The sequence below is a fragment of the Diadema setosum genome, chromosome 3 (genome assembly GCF_964275005.1).
Source record: "Diadema setosum chromosome 3, eeDiaSeto1, whole genome shotgun sequence".
NCBI classification, from domain to species: Eukaryota; Metazoa; Echinodermata; class Echinoidea; order Diadematoida; family Diadematidae; genus Diadema; species Diadema setosum.
In genome coordinates, this window is record NC_092687.1 from 25,503,390 (window position 1) to 25,523,993 (window position 20,604).

General features: G+C 37.1%; 1 protein-coding gene across 1 annotated transcript; it reads right to left on the bottom strand.

Annotated features, from left to right (window-relative positions):
• Positions 1-105: 105 nt before the first annotated feature.
• Positions 106-19,585, bottom strand: LOC140246719 (uncharacterized). Its single transcript, XM_072326058.1, has 6 exons — positions 19,472-19,585; positions 14,580-14,684; positions 14,185-14,292; positions 2,686-3,516; positions 1,417-2,388; positions 106-240 (listed from the first exon to the last, which is right to left on the bottom strand). Exons 1-6 carry the CDS (start codon positions 19,583-19,585, stop codon positions 106-108), a joined length of 2,265 nt encoding a protein of 754 aa, XP_072182159.1.
• Between the last annotated feature and the right edge of the window lie 1,019 nt (positions 19,586-20,604).

Genomic DNA, 20,604 nt, shown 5'->3' on the forward strand with positions numbered 1-20,604 from the left:
AAGGGTTGCCGAGTAGCAGGAACGGATGTCTAAAAAAGTGCCAGGTAAGGTTGCAAGAATGTAGTAACACAAGTTCATCGCTTTTCATTGTTTGCTCGAGAGTAATTAACGATCAGTCAAAATAAGGTGTTTGAGGTTCTTCTCGTAGTATTTGCGAGCCCGAGTTAAGTCAGCTCCAGTCACGCTAGTATAGATTCGCACAGTCATGTCTTCCAACTCGTGAGGAACATCAGCAGGTATCTAAACACACAGAAAAGAGAAAATAGATATAAGAATGATAAAATTTTTCTGAGGGTACATAAGGAATGATGAATTAACCATAAACAATTATGGAACGTTTTCATGTGTGACCGTGCATCACAAGTACGAGTTGCACATCCTGATTACAATAAATATGTGAGGACAACAAATAGGTTAAATAGGTCAAACTGGTCAATCTTATTTTTCTTACATTTTCGAAAACAAAATTTCTTCTTCTACATTATATGAAAGTTAGGAATAAAAATGAAATTTTTGGAGAGTTGTTTTTTGATAACACTTAAAAGAGTCAATGAATGTCACTTTGGCAACTGTTTTATTTGTCAGAAAATGTGTTGAGTATTTAGATTTTATTGAATAGACTATTCATTTTTATTTTAGCATTGTAAAATGGCCTTGAGCTTTCGCCAATGACCTTCGACCCCATTACCCTAAAATTTGCAAGGGAATCACTGCTAGGCTGTTCTTGCATAAATGAAGAGTTCAGTTTCAAAAGGCTCTACATCCATAATTTCAAATTTTGGAAAAAATTTTTTTTTTTTCAATTCAATTGATTTTTTTTTTTTACCATAATAACTATCTGTGTCAAAAATAAATGACATTTCTCCCCGTTGTACTGATTTGTGATACAACACTATCAACTCTTCATGTGCCATGGTGGAAACTCCCTTTGTGTCACATTATTCTGAGACACTTCTATTTTTCAAGTCTCTTTAACTTCTTTAGATTTTTGTTGAGCTGGGGCAAATAGTGAGTAAAGTTGTAGAGAAAATGCCAAGTTTTCCTTGATGTATTTTTGCATGACAAATGTATGATTGTTTTTCTTTCATATGACCAGTAGCTACATTACTGCAAAAGCATGACTTTTGCAAATAAAACAGTGACAGAAACTTAGAAATTACTCTCAAATCCAGCAGAGAACACCTCTTGTTTACGTCGGTACTCAGCAAAGTCCAATTCTGGATATGATGCTGAGGATGAAACTTGAGTATGTGATGCCGGTGGATGGTTGTGCAAATATTATACATGGTGCGAGTAAAAAAAAAAAAAAAAAAAAAAAAATCCAGTGTGGAGCTAACATGCGAATATCCGAGTCCTCAAGACGCCCAGTGATGTGGCGGTGAGGGCATCTGCAGGGAGTGCATTCCATAACCTTACTGCTGTTGGCATGAAGGAGTGCCTATATACATCTTTAGTGGAGTGTGTTGTGAGAGGTTGATATTTGGAAGGATGGTAATTCCGCAATCTGATGTCGGTCATTGGTTTCAGATAGGTGTCCTTGTTGATGGCTATGAGATTGTTAGTGATTTTGTACATCATTATCTTGATGGCAGCTTCCCTCCTGGATTGTAGTGTGGCCCAATGCATTTTCTGCAGCATAGCTGTTACACTCTCTGTGCGTTGGTATACATTCTGCACAAATCTGGCAGCTCTCCTCTGGATTGCTTCCACCTGGTTGATGGTAGTTGTATGATGGGGGTTCCAGACAGTTGAGCAGTATTCCAGATGGGGTCTGACAAGGGATATGTATGCTTTTTCTTTGAGGTTTGGGTGGCAGTGTTTCAGGTTTCTCTTGATGAGTCCTAGCATTCGGTTGGCTTTCAGGGTGGCATTATAAATGTGTGTTTTCCAGGAGAGTTTGGATGTGAGAGTGAGGCCTAGGTATGGGTATTTGTTGACAGACTCTATGACATCTTCACCAAGGTGATACATGTGATTGATGATGTTTTGACGATGAGATACTCGCATGAGATGGCACTTGCTGGTGTTGAATTTCATTTGCCATTTTGTTGCCCATGAGTGTAACATGTCAAGGTCCTTCTGTAGTGCTATGCAGTCCTCAGTTGTCGTAACTGACCGATAGATGAGACAATCATCGGCAAACAAGCGTATGGGTGATTGGATGGAGTCTGCAATATCATTTATAAATGAGAGGAAGAGCAGGGGTCCCAGAACTGTGCCTTGAGGCACACCTGAATGGACGTCAGTCCACTCTGAGGCCTGACCATCCACAACAACTCGTTGTGACCGCTTGGTGAGAAAATTCTGGAACCACTTCAGCAAGGAGCCCCGTATACCATAGTGTTGGAGTTTCATGAGCAGCCTCTGGTGTGGGACGCGGTCAAATGCCTTTGAGAAGTCAAGGGAGATGGAGTCCACTTGTTTTCTTTCATCAAGACATTTAGCAAAATCATGAACAGTGATGATGAGCTGTGATTCGCAAGAGCGACCCGGGCGGAAACCATGCTGATTATCATTCAATACATTGTAGGTGCTAAAATGGCTCATCACATTACTGAAGATAATGTGTTCCAGTATTTTGCATGACACTGATGTAAGTGATACTGGTCTATAATTTGCTGCAATGCTGTGATCTCCCTTTTTGTAGATTGGAGAGATGTTGGCCAATCCTCAGTCATCTGGAACTTCTCCCTCATCGAAGGACTGTTGGTAGATTGATGCAAGAATAGGTACAACTTCTGATGCCATGTCCTTCAAAATTCGAGCTGGTATTAAATCTGGACCTGTTGCTTTCTGAACATTGAGCTCTTTCAGTTGCTTTAACACGCCAGATACTGTGACCTTAATGCGATGGACATCTGGGAGTTGAGAATCATCCATCAACGGCAGAGCGTCAAGGCTTTCGGAAGTGAAAACTGACAGGAATTGTTCATTTAATATGCGAGCTTTGTTCTTGCTGTCTGTAACTTTCCTGCCATTTTGTTCCATCGGTGGTATACCGGTGTTGTCCTGTCGCTTTGCCTTGATAAAAGACCAGAACTTTTTATAGTGTTTGTCATCAGGATCATTTAGCATGTCGTTGGTATAAGACCAATAGGAAGATCTAATCTTCTTCTGTACAGTTTTCCTGAAGGACCTGAACTGATTCCAGTCCTTATCAGAGTCTGTTGTTCTTGCTTTTTTGTACAGTCGTGCCTTTTTCCTGACCATACGTTTTATGGATGGCGTGATCCATGGTTGTTTCGTAAGGGGTCGTGAGAGTTTACTTGGTATATGTTTCTCCATTGTCTGTAAGAGGAAGTTCTTCAGTTGGAGCCAGTTCTCATTCGTGGTCTGCTGATGGTTTACACAAAAGAACTGATCTTGGAATGTTTTGAAGTCAGACCTCATGCCTTCTATATCTCCCTTGCTGTATATGAAGATCCTTCTTGGTTGTTTCTTGTTGATAGAGGGATGAAGGTCAACGTCACATACAACTGCATCATGATCACTGATGCCATCAACGATCTTTGTGTTCTTGATGGAGTTTGGGTGAGTTGCCAAGACTAAGTCAAGTACATTACTCGCTCGCTCTCTGGTTCTTGTTGGCCCTGAGACCTGTTGCTCCAGGTTGTATTCATTGCAGATATCCAGAAGGGTTTGGCATTTAGTGGATTCTTTTGCATATTGTTTGACAGTATTCTCCTTCCAGTCAATATCTCCAAGGTTGAAGTTAGTCAATCACTGCATGAAATGCAAGCTATATGTGAGAGGAACGGAAGCGCGAGAAACGCTTACATTGTACCGCGGCACTGGGCGATTTATCGATCGGATTAGGCGGATTAGTGTGTCTGTGCAGAATATGCGATATTGCACGCCGTCCACTGAGTCGGACGTGCGAACATGGCACATAAAGTGTTAAGTGCTCTTTACAAGAATCCTCATCCATGCATTCATTTTTGTTTCTTTTCATGAATTCATCATTTCTATGTTTTGTGTATGTACTACCTTTTGAAACTGAAAGTGGATAATATCCACTTTTGTACTATATTATAGTACCAAACTTCGTCCTCTTCAATGTTCTAGATCCATGGAGCAGTAGGGCGGGGATCCATGCAGCATAGAAGGTAGTTATGGATGACAGCGCCAATGTACACATGATTATTCATACTTTGAACCATTTCCGAGATATAGAGGAAAAAAATAAGTACTTTTTTCTTGACCTTTGAACTTTGACATCATGACCGAAACTTTATCTAGATGGCCTTTATCAGGTAATACATGTAAAAAAAAAAAAAATCAGACATTATATAGATATGGGGAAATAGGGAAATCTTCTTGAGCGTTTGACTTCAAATGTTAACCTTGAGTATGTGCGCTTATTCTCAAAAAGCTAATCAAATACAAAAAAGAAAATCTACACAATCTTCGCTTTTGACCATCTATTTAGTTTATTTATTGTCTTTTTTATAAAAGCAGGGTAGTCCAATTCAAGCCGCAAGGACTGCTATCCAAGGTAGCCCGTCCGTAACAAAAAAGCGTTTATGATACAATAAAATAAAAGCGGGGGACGCTGTTAGTGGCATAATGGATAAGACTACCGACTCCCGATCGGAGGACCCGAGTTCGAATCCAGCTCAGTGCTTGCGTCCTTGGACAAGACGTTTTTACCCACTGCGTCCCTCTCGATCCAGGAGTATAAATGGGTACCTGGCAACGCTAGGATAATAATAATAGCAGGGCCCTCTGGTAGAGCAGTGGCAACACTGAAGAGGCTATCCTGGGTAAATAAGACCTTATTATTATTATCTTTATTAAAATATATACATAACAAACATATTATATAGTGTACAAATATACCCAATAATACACTTCGTAAAAGTGGAGAGCCTCTGTAAATAGAGAGTAGAATAGGTAGATTAGATAAAGGAGAGAGAGAGAGAGAAACAGAGAAAGAAAGGTGACAAGAAGAATACATGTGTGCAACTTTCAAAGAAAAGAGAAATTAACTCCTGCTAATAACCACTTGGATGTTGCGGACATTACTTTTAAAAAGGGGCAGTGAGGGGGAGGATTTGATAAACACGGGTAGTGAGTTTATCAAGTTTTTCTCCGGCAGTGAGACCCAATCAGTCAACAACAATGATCAATATAAGGAAGTATCAAAGTTGAATATAAATGAAGGAGTACTGGTTGCGTCAGACAGTGCTTAATCCTTCGCATACATATAAGAAAGTTCATTATTTTCTTTTCAATATCATTGATCTGAAAAGACCAATTTAAATTCCGATTTACAAGAACGCCTAAATACTAAAAATTGTTTACATTTTCAAAGAATTTGTCTTTTATTCTATTTTGTAATTTAACATGATTTTTCTTCCTTTTACCAGAAATGAACATAACTTTAGTTTTATCGGTATTGACAATCCATTTTCATTTAACCATTTACATAAAACATAAATATCATTCTGTAACTGTGTTTGGACAGCCTGTGCTCCATATCCTGCGTACAATGAAACATTCGTATTTATATAAAAAGGTAGACTGCTTATGCCAGTTAATGTACATTATACACAATGAAAGTCCAGTATTAAACCCTGCGGTACACTGGAAGATACTGGAAGAAAATCACTTCGTATTCCTTTGTTTGATATACATTGCTTTCTCCCTAATAAAAATGATTCAAACGATGATAATTCAATACCGTTTACCCCCCCCCCCCCAAAAAAAAAAAAAAAAAAAAACAGATAAAAAATAAACTGACTTTTTTAATACGAAGATCATAGGGAGTGATATCAAAGCTTTCCTCATGCCTAAAAAGACAGCACCAGTAAATCCACCTTTGTTAAAGTTATCGTATAACATTTCACAAACTTCTATTAATCACGTTGAGGTGGAATGTTTACTCCTGAAATTAGACTGCCTATCACTAAACAATTCTTCTTTAGTCAGATATTCCATCAATTGAGAAAAAGTAAAGAAAAAAAATTGAGAAAAAAAAGTAAAAAAAAAATGTAAAGTTTTTTTTAAACAATTGACAAAAGGGAAATTGGACGAAAGTCACTTAGTTCATGACTTGCTCTCGTTTTTGGAACAGTGGATACGTTAAAATCATCAGGGAGCCACCAAAATTGTAGTGATTGATTAAGAAGGCGCAAAACAGGAATGCCAAGAAATTCAGCACTAGGCTTTAGCAGTCGAGGGTAGAGGTCATCAAGCCCTGCAGATTTCGAGCAATCTAGGATAATCAGTTTTTTTTTTTTACAAATTCAAAGGTGATCTTGTCAAATACAAAACATGATTGTACTTTACTATTTCGTTAAATAGCATCCTCGCTGTTGTGTTCCATTTCACCAGAGTCTTCTCTTCCATGAATTGATTCAGTTATTTTACTAAAAATTATTATTGTTGAACTCCGTTGCTATCTTCGAAGGATAAGATACAATATCCAAATCGATGACCAGATGTGAAGATGCGTTACATTTGCTATCAGGCAAAATTCCTTCTACTGTATAATTTCAAGTTGTTTTCATTCTTAAATCTTATTGTGGAAATAAGCTCTTTTCAACTATTTTTAATTCAAATATTATCTTTTTTCTCGATGAAATATATTTTCCCCACAAAAACAATAATTGATTACTTTCATGGGGAACCTTTAAGTTTCTTGCGCACTGATAAATAAGGTGCCTGATCGTCAGAAATTTTCAGAAAAAAAAATCTCTAAACTTCTTCCATTGGATCAGTAACATTTGAAAACTATTCATTCCAATCAATACATAATGAATCATTGAGGAAAGCAGTTCCATTACACGACTGAAAAGATCGAAAACGAGATACTTGAGGCAACATATTTGAAGATTTACCTTCGTTACAATGTAGCTATACTAGAGAGTGGTAACAGAACCTAAAAGATTGCAATAATATTATCCGAAAGCTGCTGAAGCAAAAATCACATCATTAAGAGTCTGATTAAAGGGGGTCACACGTGTTGGTCTCTCCATAAGCTGTTTTAATCCCAGTGATTTACCCATTTCAGTTAGCCTGCCGGACAAGGAATTTTCTGAACCGAAAATACTTGTTCTAGATTTTCCTCAACTTCTTCAAAAAAAGAGACAGAACTATTTTGTTTTCGTTACACAATACCAGCGTGTGTGTGTGTGTGTGTGTGTGTGTTTTCATGCTCTTTCAAGTGGGTTAAAATGGGCTGTGAATCGGTACAGATTATTTTAGAAAGTATTTTGGCAAAATTCCTAGAGAGCGAGATACAAAATTAATTTCCGATGTTAATCAGGCAGAAGTGCGTAAGTCCACTAAGCTTACGACAACGCTTGGACTAAGGTGTTTTTTTTTTTTGTTTTTTGTTTTTTTTTGCATCCCGCACAGACATGTTATATCCTAACACGCGCGTGCGCGGCCTTTGTAGCGACAAACGCACTGCGATTTGTTTTAAATTTAATTGGATAATTGCCAGTAGACGACAGTCATGCTAAAGCAATGTGCAGTTTAATGTTTCCAGGTTAGCATGCCTGTACAGTGACGGGACATTAAACTGAACATTACTTGAATATGAGACTATTCTGAATCAAATGATTTTCACACAACTACAGATATATAACATACTCTCAAATGAATCCCACAAGAATTGGAACAGTCATCCCCCAGCATTCCCACTGATTCCCGCTGATTCCCACTGATCAGTTACTAGCCATCCCATTTAAGTATAGAGTAAAACACTACTACTGGTACTACCCTGGTACTGTAGTATTAGTGTAGTACGGTACTGCACAAACTAGACCTAAGGTGTATTTTCTATATCGAGTGGAGCTGTATATAAACCTTTAGCCAGGCCTAGTATTCTTTAGTTTAAATAGAGTATAAGATTAGAGCCTACAGTCAATAGGGTCTAGGCCTACTCCTACTTGGGCATAGAGTAAGAACGATGTGATCTGTATCGCATGCAGATCCCTCTACCACTGTACTCTGTCTCTAACTATAGATAGTCTAGGGTAACGTTAGGCATGAATAGACAACAGTCTAGACGGCCTACAATGTAGTACATCTCTACAAATAAAATTACCTAATACAGATTTCTTGACTCAATATCTGGGGAAGTTCTATCAGCCACAACTGCGTATCTCTAGGAGATACGCAGTTCTGGCTGATAAGCACATGGTTAACCACGAAAAGAGATACGTAGTTCTGCCTGATGAAACACATGCTTATCAGGCGATAAAGTTTTTGTTGTTGAGGAGAGTTCGAACAACAGTCTCGATAACAGTAGAAAGTTCACTTTCGTCATGAACACATTCGTCTTTGAGAACGTCAGCTGTAGTCAATTGTGTGTGTGTGTGTGGGGGGGGGGAGGTTTATTTCCAGTCATTGAGTGACTGTAGGCGGGCGTTTAACAGCTGCTTCGTTGCCTTCGGCTTTCACCCCTGATGACAATCTACACTGTAATTGCGCCTCACCTATATAGAATATACGGTTGGCGGAGCACCAGCACTCCCACATCTACTCTTCATACTGGTTGTTTGGGGGGTTTTCCATCCTGTTTTTGGTTGTTTTTGTTTTGTAATGTATTGTTGTTTTCGTTTGTCTGTTTTTCTGTCTCGTTCCCTGCACAGAGCACAGTTTGTCGCGAGATTTTGCACTTGAATAGATCCTAACATTCGGAGCCACTTTTTCTCAGATATCTCTTTCCCAAAGATTCTTCTATTTAGATAGGTAACGAAAATCTGCTTCCACTGAGTTTTACCAGCTTAGATACTGGTCTTTTAGAATATATCCTTCACTTAAAACCCACGACACAGTGATAAAGGTTCTACGAAAACTTGTTAGCACATAGGTACACTACATTTGTGATCATGCATCACAAAACCACCATAAGTCGCCAGACATAGATTTTGATTGAGGGCAGATTCTAAGAAGGCACACTCTTAGCTTTAGATTATGTATAATCTAAATATTTGAAAGAAAGCATACTCAGGAAAGGTGTGAACTGAGAAAAGAGACTCTTAACTGTAGGGTCTATTTAAGCGCGTTATCTTTACCAAGCCATGCCAGCTGTGTGACAAATGGAACAAAAAAAAAAAAATAGATGAAAAGGATGAAAACCTTTGGAACAACACCAAGTAAGGCATTATTGGAACAGAATGAAATTAAGTAGGCTCTATCAACTCTTTCTGTCAATGATTAATGCCAACTTTGCCAGCAGTAGCATTTTTTTCCCAATGTTATTAGAGCAAAGAGTCATGTGCAAAGGTTTTCCATGAAATGAAAGGGGGTGTTGCGACACGGATTGTCGCCCCTACACGGATTGTCGCCCCCGTCACGGATTGTCGTCTGGCGACAATCCGTGACGCTTGTGCAGTTCCCAGTGTTTGACCTCGAAGGCGACAATCCGTGATGGCAAAAAAAAAAAAAAAAAAAAATGTTGCGACACGGATTGTCGCCCCGTCGAGGATTGTCGCCCCGGGCTCGGGGTGGTTCCTCCGGTGTTAAGCTTTGGTGGGATGGGTATGACTGGTAAGTTATGCGTATGTGTGCGTGTGTGTGTGTGTGTGTGTGTTTGTTGTGAGCTGCATGATATGTGCTGTGTATGATTTGTAGGTGAGTATTATAAGTGACTTGTGTATGAGTTTCCGTATAGCTGTGTGTGTGTGTGTGTGTGTGTGTGTGTTTGGAGTATAATACAATATGTGACCGTGCACCTCAAAACGAACATAAAGTCGCACACACTGATTTTGCGTGAGGACTGAAAAGAAGTGAAATGGGTCAACTTAGCCGAACTTGACTTTTTCATATTTTCTGAAAGAGCGGGTCTTCTTTTACATTGTGCTAAAATTTGGTATCATAAAACGGACAGGAAAGTGTGTTTTTTGCAGTTTATCTCGAATATTTTTGGTAGAATAGTGTGATTAGGTGTGTCTTTAGAATCCCTTTTTTATTTCTGAAAAAACCTTGTCCACACTCTTCATTTTCAACTCTAATTACTATTGAAAAGATAGTGCTACTGCTTTGAAAGTTGGCATTAATTATGGACAGAGTGTGATAATGAGGCATGCTTAATTTCAGTTTAATCTGATAATTCCTTCATTGTTGTCACTCTGGTGGTTCACTTCCTGTTTTTTGTCCCATTCATCGCGCAGCCAGCACGGTTTGGTAAAGATTGAGCACTTGAATAGACACTGTACTTCAGAGCCTCTTTTTTCAGTTCACACTTTTCCTGATTTTGTGCTTTCTTTCCAATGTTTAGAAAGGTTAGCAGAGTCCATTTGATTTGAGTTATACATCATTTTAAAGCTTAACTCTTTATGTGCCATGGTGGAAACTCCCTGTGTGCCACGTTATTCTGAGACATGAAGGTAGTCATGCTTGGAGAAAGAATTATGTTTTTCCAATTTGTATAACTTCTACAAATTTCTGTTAAGATGGGCATAATAGTAGGTAAAGTTAAGAGGAATGCCAATCTTTGTTTCGATATAAATTGTATGGCGACCCTATTTTCCATTTTTCTTTTGAATGGCCAAATGCTACATTACTGTAAAGGCATGACTTTTGCACATAAAACCGTGACAGAAACTCAGAATGTACGAGCAAATCTAGTTTGGAACGTCGCTTGATAGTCGATCACCACATAAGAGTGCAAGCCGTATATGAGAGAAACAAAAGCACGAGAAACGCTTTCATTGTGCCGCGGGATTAGCAGTAATTAGCGGTTTATCGATCGGTCTTGGCGGCTTTGTTTGTTGAGCAGAATATGCGAAGTTAGCACGCCGTCGACTGAGTCGGACGTGCGAACGTGGCAAATAAAGAGTTAAAGTCTGTTCTTTCAGAATATGTTCTTAATTAAAAATTCATGTCTGGCGACTTTTTGTTTGTTTTGAGGTGCAGGGTCACATATAATAGAAATTGTGCATGTGTGGTGGTTGTATAGTGGTAGTGGTTTGTTCGTCTGTGTTTATACGTGTGCATGTATGCGTACGTGTGTCTGTTTGTGTTTGTGTTTTACGGAGCCCGCCAGGTGACATGAGGGAAAAAATCTGCATGGATTATTGCGTTCCCTCGCAATAATTATTGCGTTCCTTCGCAATATCATTGCGTTCCCTCGCCATATTATTGCGTTCCCTCGCAATTTTATTGCGTCCCCTCGCAATAATGATTGCGTTCCCATGCAATAATAGGGAGCTTTAGATTTTAGACGCGCGGACGTTCAAAGGGGGGAAAAAATGGTCTGAGCGTGCGCAGAAGCGCACGTCAAGTTGACGCACGCTTATTGCGAGGGAACGCAATAAATATTGCGAGGGAACGCAATAACTATTGAGAGGGAACACAATAATCCATGCAGATTTTTTTTTTCCTCATGTCACCTGAAAGGGCTCCGTAGTGTTTTGATAGTTGTGCGAACAAACTTTTTTTGAGCAGCAGGCACTACTGTGGCAATGAAAATGCCTTCAGCGTGTATGAGCACGTGTTTAAAGAGTTCACACCAGCGTTGATCTAAAAAAAAAAAGTATGGGTGTGTCAACCAATATCAGCGGTGAGGCGGGCTAGATGAGAGAGAGACCGAGAGAAAATACATACGATGGAGGTACCCTCCCCAAATGTTATCTGTCTTTGTTCATTTTTCACTGCAGTCATTTTCTTCCATCAGTCTTAACTACAACGTCCATACCACTATTCTTTGTCCCAGAATAGGTTTGGCATGCTATATGCATGAGCGAATAATTTCCACACGCCGTAAATAATTTGTCAATCGTCAGTTGATTTTAGCACAAACAAACTGCCACTGCACACCGCTAATACATACGTAAAACAAACAAACACCAACAAACACTCAAACAAATCCTCATAATGTAAATAAACCAACTCAACACTTTTTTCCTTGATATTTATTGATTTCATTCCAATCATTCATAAATCGACCCATTCTGGGTGTAACATGAACAAAAAAGTTACAAATGGCAATTCGAAACACAAACAAATCCATTTATACTACAAATGTGACCCTGCACCTCAAAACAAACAAAAAGTCGCCAGACATGAATTTTTAGTTAAGACCATATTCTGAAAGAGCAGACTTTAAGCTTTAAAATGATGTATAACTCAAATCAGATGGACTCTCCTAACCTATCTAAATATTGGAAAGAAAGCACAAACTCAGGAAAAGTGTGAACTGAGAAAAGAGGCTCTGAAGTACAGTGTCTATTCAAGCGCTTAATCTTTACCAAACCGTGCTGGCTGTGCGATGAACGGGACAAAAAACAGGAAGTAAACCACCAGAGTAACAACAATGAAGGGATTATCAGATTAAAGTGAAAAAAAAATGCATGCCTCATTAACACATTCTGTCCATAATTAATGCCACCTTTCAAAGCAGTAGCACTATCCTTTCAAAAGTTATTAGAGTTGAAAGTGAAGAGTGTGGACAAGGTTTTTCAGAAATGAAAAAAGGGATTCTAAAGACACGCCTAATCACACTATTCTACCAAAAATGTTCGAGATAAACTGCTAAAAAACACACTTTCCTGCTCGTTTTATCATACCAAATTTCAGCATAATGTAAAAGAAGACCAGCTCTTTCAGAAAATATGAAAAAGTCAAGTTCTGCTAGGTTGACCCATTTCACTTATTTTCAGTCCTTACGCAAAATCAGTGTGTGCGACTTTATGTTCGTTTTGAGGTGCACGGTCACAAATAATCTCACTTCAACATAGATTATAGACCAACCCTACTAATAATTTTTTCACGAGAAAGTTTTGACATGTAGGGCCCCACCAAATCTATATTCCTTGAATATATTGGTTTGGATCATGTTACACCTTCTTACCTACAAGGGCATAGACATTAAAAAAAAAAAAAAAAACACACACACACACACAAATACATTACACAAATCTAGAATGAAATCAGTCATAAAAAACCCGACCATCCCCCCCCCACCGAAACAAATCTAGCGCCTACATCTATCCTAAGTATTAAATCCTACCAACATCTGTCATACCATTTATAACTATCCTTCTTCAAATCCAATCCCCAACCCACCAACCCCTGATTAACCAAAACCTAAATCATCCCACACCCACATTCACCAACCCACATATATACATACATACACACACACACACACACACACACACACGAAGGTTCGTTATTCCGAAGTTTCGTTTTTTCCGAGGCTTCATTTATCCGAAACACACAATTCCCTATACCTAGAGGTTTGTTGATCCAAAAATGAAATTCGAAATAACGAACCTTCGGAATAAAGAACCTTCGGACTAAGGAGCCTTCAGAATAATGAACTTTTGCAATAACGAAATGTAACCCCCTCCCCACATACACACGCACACCCAAACCGATACCACAATCCTTCCTGATGAAACGACTTCCCAATGTTGATAAATAAGACATAATGGACCGTATGCAGAAAAGCAGCATCCGCCCGCACGCAAGCTCCACTCCGAAGTCATATACAAATCCGCCAAACAAACTCATCAAAGTCAAAGCTGCTGATAAAATCAGTATCAACGTTTATGCCAGCAACAGCTTACTAGGTACCCTCCCCACGCGCAGCTAAAAAAACACATACGTAAAAAGCTGACATAATAAACACATTCTTCCATCATACACACACACACACACGCACACGCACAAACGGACACTAAATCATCATGTCACGCGCACATACACACTTCCTTGAAACCTCACCATGACTTTTTACATGGCATGTTTGCATGGATGTAGCCATGTAAGTTATGTGTTAGTATTTCAATGACTATGTCAAGAACGATATTACCCAGCAAAATGTGCTTCGAGGGCGGGCGACAATCCGTGCCGCTAACGCCCGTCACAATCCGTGTCGCAACAGGGGGCTTTTGTAACATACCTGATCACACTACTAAAAAAAAAAAAAAAAAAAAAAAAAAAATGTAGAAAAAAATCTGAAAACACACTTTTCAAATCATTTTTTTTTTTTTCATTTTTAAATCTCAAACTTAGAAATTATGTACGGGAAGAACAACTCTTTCAGGAAATATGAACATGTCAAGGTTGACAAATTTTAAATTTGTTGAGATCTCACTTACATGTATATCAAGAGGTGTTTGGTCGTTTTGTGATTCACGGTCACATTTTAAAGTTCTCATGACTGATTCGGAAATCCAAACAAAATCTATGTCAGAATTAAAGCTCTCTCATAAAATTTACCTTTTGTGGTGTCAATGGCTCAGCCTCTTTATTCTCCTGGGACTTTTTGTAGACTGGAATTTCATGAAATGGATTTTTGCTTCCCATGCCGTAATCAAATATTGATACCTGTAACAACAATGAGTGCATGTACAATCAGCATATACATTGATGTTATGTAATACTAAAGTAAGCGTATTTAACAAAAATGAAACGCATGCCTACATGTCATACGCACACATATATTTATATATGACACAGAACATGGAATAAGTGAAACCAAGAGTGACCTTTAGGTTGTGTAAATATCTAATGAACAGGCTCTATGTTTCTGTTTATAGTAATAGATGATATTCATCTTTTCGTCAGTATTGGTGTAGAAAAATCTAGTAACACCGTTCAATTCTTATACATACCGCTACGAACAAATGGTCCTTGTTCCACACTTGTTTGTCTTCAGGTTTGGCGTCCTTCTCTGCAACAAGATATTTTCTTATTTCCATCGGATCATGCGACCGCACCTATGAGGAGATAACGCCATAAAAAGACTGGAAATCTGACCCCCCAAAAAATACGTTTTCATACATTTTATTGTTTCGAGGATTCATTTGTATTTAAAATGGGAAAGAATAGGTAACTTTGATAATCTTAACAAGGGTTAGTTTTCAGACTGTAATTGGAAATAATTTTCTTACTACGAAGAACAATTCATTTGTTAATACGTTCGGGTCTCTCATTATCAAAATGTCAAAGGATAATCCAGTCCTTAAATGAGATGAAGTTTGTTACTCGCAGTATACACGAAGAAAAACAGAGAATAAAAATCAGTTCACTGTTTTCATCAAAATCCTGATTATTATCAATGTATTATATACTATACTAAGAGTTATTTGAGTGACTACAAAACTAGTAAAAAAATTGAAAGGAAATGTTTACACATGAGGGAACAGAATGGTTTTTATAATGTAAGGCACAAAATTAAACATCTCAAAAAGAACATGTCTTTTGGGGAACTGCCCTTTAAGTCAACAAAGGTAACAACTTCACTCATGTTTTTATTGTGTTAAATGTATCTTTTGTATTGATACAAGGAAAGTATTTACAAAGAGCACGCATAAATGACAACTTTGTATCTTTTTGCTTTTTCTTGTGTGCCATCGAGGCATAAAATGTAGTTATACACTCATGCCTAAAGTTTACCTTTATAATGACCTACCAGGTTGATGGTAATTTAAATTACCTCTATTGTGGTCTAAAAGGCATTACATTTTAGACAAGTATTCTTAGAGAAATAAAATTTGAAAATGTTACTTTCTTTTATTTTTTTTTTCTAAGTATGGCTTACACGCTGAATGGAAATTATGCTGTCATGATCAAATATCAGAGACATAATATAATAATTTAAAACGAAATCTGTTTCAATTTCTTGAACCCATCTTTAAAAAAAGAATAAACTTCTTGACAATAAAAATACAAAGGCGTAAATCACAAGGTTAATATGCAGCAAAAAAAAAAAGAAAAAACTTGGATAACCTAATCTCATCATATTTTGAGATCAAACACACTATTTAAAGGGAAGATAAACCCCAAGAACAATGTGAATTGAGTGAAAGCAGCAACATTAGTAAAACACATCAGTGAAAGTTTGAAGAAAATCGGACAATCGATGCAAAAGTTATGAATTTTGAAAGTTTTGGTGTTGGAACCGCTGGATGAGGAGACTACTAGAGATTTTGACGTATGAGTGACTACAATATCAAGAAAATATAAAGAAAATACTACAAAAATCAATTTTTCATGAAAATTACAAATTCCATCAACTTGATATTGACATATGTTAAGGGTAGCAATTATTCCCCCTGCTTTCTGAAAGCGGTTGGTCCACTGCTCTTTCATAATTCTAGAAAAGTGAATTTTTGTTGAATATCCTTTATATTTTCTTTGTATTGTTGTCCACTCATACGTCATATCCTCTAGTAGTCTCCTCATCCAGCGGTTCCAACACCAAAACTTTCAAAATTCATAACTTTTGCATCGATTGTCCGATTTTTCTCAAACTTTCACTGATGTGTTCTACTAATGTTGCTGCTTTCACTCAGTCCACATTGCTCTTTGGGTTTACCTTCCCTTTAAAATTTGATAAGTTTCAAATGATGTTTAGCGCTCGGAAAAATAATCATCCAGTTATAATCATACAATGATACCTGGTTATGTTGACAAATATCATTCACGACTGAACGCTGTCATGAACTTTAAAGACAGCATTGACAAATTGCGCGTTTTTTTTTTTTTTTTTTAAGTTTGCTTGTTATCGAGAAGGGACTGTGTTGTTGTTTGTTAAAATATGTTTATTTAGGATAAAAAGTTCAGCAAAAGCTGTTTTACAACAATGTCCTGTATTAGAATAGATATTAAAAAAAAAAAGTCTCAGATGCAGTTTCTAATGCAGTGGCTTACCGTGCATGTAATATTGCATGGATGTGATATGTCCTTGAAAACGACCCAAACATTATGCCAGCCTGGACGACTGCAAATTCGTTTTAAGGTTTTCTTTGAGCCTTTTAATGCTACATAACCTTCAACGTAGCCTTGCTGTCGATAAGTTGGTCCTTCTCATAAAAAAAACCAACAAAAACAAAAACGTTACCATTATTTTTTCCTCTCTCTCTCCACCTCTCTCTCTCTCTCTCTCTTCATATTCAAGACATGATTTGGCGCTCCAAGCTATGTGTTGAATATGAACAGAAAAAAATGAATGTGCAGACCAAGTTATCAGACTGGTTGCCATATTCAAGCTTATAAACCATAAAATGTTAGGGGCAAACCTAACCACAAGCCCTAAACACAAACCTGCATTAGTACAGGCTGGCCTAATTGGCCACTTTCACATTCACTTTCCCTGCATCTCATCCGTGCGGTAAGACATGCATTGTTCCTCCTTATCAACACACAAGCTTGGAAAACGTGCAATTCATCATTATTCTTTTTAGAGTTTATGTACTCGTAATGCATTACATTTTTCAATATAATTAGGTATCAACGGTAAGAAAAAGAACTGGTCTTTGTACTTGTGTGAGTGGGTGGGTGGGGTGCGCATGGGGCGTAAGGCCTTATAAAAATAATTAGAATCATTATCATTATTTTTCATTTTACTTTTATAATCATTATCATTATTTCATTGTTGTTCTTATTGTTAATACCGTTATCATTATCATTATTATCATTTGTACTAATGTTATTATTCACAGATGCCGAAGTTAATGTTATGTTCGACAGTAATCCCCTAGAAGAGGTTTCTTCTATTAAATTTTTAGGTGTTGTGTTGGTAATAAGCTGTTATGGAAGTGTCATAAAACTGATATTTGTAATGTATTTGCACGTAACATATACATAATGAATAGATTGAAATATGATTTTAATTCTTCTGCTTTGATGACGCTTTATTCGAGTTCGGTACTGCCGTATTTGAATTACGGAATTCTTGCTTGGGGAATACATATTCGGCATTGTTAGACATATTTTTTTCGTTTGCAAAAAAAAAAAAAAATGACGCTCAGAATTGTTTTTAAATCTTCATATCCGAGCACATACCGATCGGCTGTTCCTTAAATACAAAATACTTAAAATAAAACACTTGCATTTTTTTTTCAACTTGGTCAATTTATGTTTAATTACAAATGCAACCACCTACCCAAAATATTTCATCCTTTATTTCACCGTAACAATCACGTACATAACTATCCCACGAGACAATCCAAAGTATTACGTCTTCACTAAATAATGAGAACTGTACACACTCAACATACATTTGTTTATACCGGATCCAGATTTTGGAATAGCTTACATATTGATTTACAAGAATCTGAGAAGTTAATTACATTTAAAGGACAAGTTCACCTTCATAGACATGTGGGTTGAGTGAATGCAGCAATATAAGTAGAGCACATCAATGAGAATTTGAGGAAAATCTGACAATCCGTTCAAAAGTTATGAATTTTTGAAGTTTCTACTCAGTCACGGCTGGATGAAAAAAACTGCTATAGCTTGTGATGTCACATGTGTACAACGATATAAAGAAAGAATAAAGAAAATTCAACATATTTCCATTTTTCTTGCACAGCAAAAGAACACTTGACTTTTCTCTATCAGAAGGCAGGGGGAATGATATTACCCTTAACATACGTCAGTAATAAGTCGAAGAAATGTGCACTTTATTCAAGAAGTAACGTTTTGTGAAATTCTCTTTTTATTTTCCTTATATCGTTGTACGCATGTGACATCATACACTGTAGTAGTCTTTTCATCCAGAAGTGACTGAGCAGATATTTTAAAATTTCATAACTTTTGAACGGAATGTGCAATTTTCCTCAAACTTTCACTGATGTGTTTTAATAATATTGCTGCATTCTCTTAATCCTTGTGTATATGAAGGTGGGCTTGTCCTTTAAGTATATTTGTACATTGTTTATTTGTTTTCTATATACCAGTTAATTCTGTTTAATGAAAAAAAAAAAACACGTTATGTTTCACTTGTCCTTGGGATTTTGTAGTATGTCCACAGACCTTTTTCCATCCTTCTCCCTTTCCTCCTCTATTCTTCACTGCTTCTCTTTCCTCGTTCTTCGTTGTTCAGTAGCTGTCTGAGTGCATTTTCTCAATTTCTGATATTTCTGTGTTTTGTGTTACTGTTGTTGTTGCTGTTGTTGTTGTTGTTGTTATGTTTTGTGTGGCCGATTGTATATCTTCATTTCTGGTCATTTTTCCTGGCATGCCTGGCCCTAAAGTGTATGTGCCATAAATGTGATATGTTATATAGTTTTCTTATGTTTGCATTCCCAAAGCACAGTAAGTATTGTTTATAGTATCAGCATCATGTATCTATGAGTAAATTTACAATAGTAAATAAAAGAATTTAAAACGAATATGTTTTATTGGTGTAACAAATTGGTGCTGTTGTTAGGTTCCAGTGTTCCAAGTCTTACAAGCTTGGCTCTTTAGTAGAACACTGTTTCCATCGTTATGATTATTTACTATTTTGGTTACCATGGCAAAGTGTATCGTTTTTTTTTATGACATCATTTGTGCATACACTTTATATCGTTTTTGAAAAGAAAATGCCTTTATCAGACGAATGAAAGACGAATCGAAAAACTTTACCAGTATGGATCATGTTCCTTTTTTTTTTTTTTTTGATGATGGAAATGAATAAACTATTGAATGGAATTGATTTGAATTAAAAGCTATTGTCTTAAAACTATATATATTTTTTTTTTTTGACTGATGGAGTGGATGGTGGCACACTTCTTACCTTTCCCTTTGCATGGGTGATCTCTATTATACATTGGTAAAGATGTCTTGCGTAGATCCGTCTGATGATACGTTTGGCTTTCTCCATTCCTGGATTTGTGGATTTTGATGCCATGATATCGTGAATGATTACATCGGTCGCCTTGCAGAATGCTGTATCGTCTTTCCAGCACTCTAAAAGGTTAAAGATCCTTCGCAAAAAAAGGCACCCAAGGAGAAGGATAAACAATGGATAGCATTCATCATGTCATGTTAACATCCTATTTAGTGCTATTACGGTTCGGCTCTACATACAAGAACTCTCTTTCAAATATAGGGTGAAAAGATATTTCCATTTCATTTTTTTGTTTATTTTCTCGATCAAACATTAAGTTGATGAACATTTGCACAGACACGTAGAGGGAACATTTAAATAATAATGAAATGTGTATCACTTTCAAAATTGAAACAGGTTTACACATCGCATGTTGATTTGATTTGAATGTACAGCTTGTTTAACAAACCATCAAATAAAGTAGATTACTGTTTAGATGGAGAATATGACCTAGTTCAAAAGGTAGGGCTGGGGTAAGAAATAAAGTAGGAGGTACGGAAAGAAGAAACACTGCGTACCGGCATAAAAAAATGACATGGAGCAGTGACAGTTATACTTAGCATATATAGTGCACGAGCGAGCTATATCTTTCCACAAACATAGTGATCCTGCATATATAGGTAATGACCTTATTTGGCGTGTTCTTATTTCAGCGCAAAGAAAACAACAATTTGTGACCATGAACACAAAAAAAAAACAAAAAAAAAGTGGCACCCCCTGATTTTACGTGAGGACTCAGAAAAGAAAAAATAATTGAACCAAGCCAATCTTGAGGGTTTTTTTTATATTTCCTTGTTTTACACTATTCTTCAGTTTGGAATCTTAACGTGAATGGGAAAGTGTGTTCAAGAAGATTTTCTACAACTCTTTCTGAGGGAGAGATCAGATATGTCTCAGAGGCCACTTTTCATTTTTTTTTTTGGAAATCTTTTGCTTACTCTTCACTTTCAAATCTCATAACTTTTAAAAGAATGACGGCACTGCTTTGGATGTTAGCATAAATCATGGGCAGAATATGTTTGTAGAACAGGCTTAATTTC

Excerpts from the sequence above, each read along its gene's own strand:
- LOC140246719 (XM_072326058.1), bottom strand. The coding sequence starts at position 19,585 with ATGGCATCAAAATCCACAAATCCAGGAATGGAGAAAGCCAAACGTATC. Across the intron at positions 14,685-19,471 it reads TCACCCATGCAAAGGGAAAG|GTGCGGTCGCATGATCCGAT; the intron begins GTAAGAAGTGTG and ends ATCTCCTCATAG. Across the intron at positions 2,389-2,685 it reads AGTCCTTCGATGAGGGAGAA|GCATTTGACCGCGTCCCACA; the intron begins GTTCCAGATGAC and ends GACTTCTCAAAG.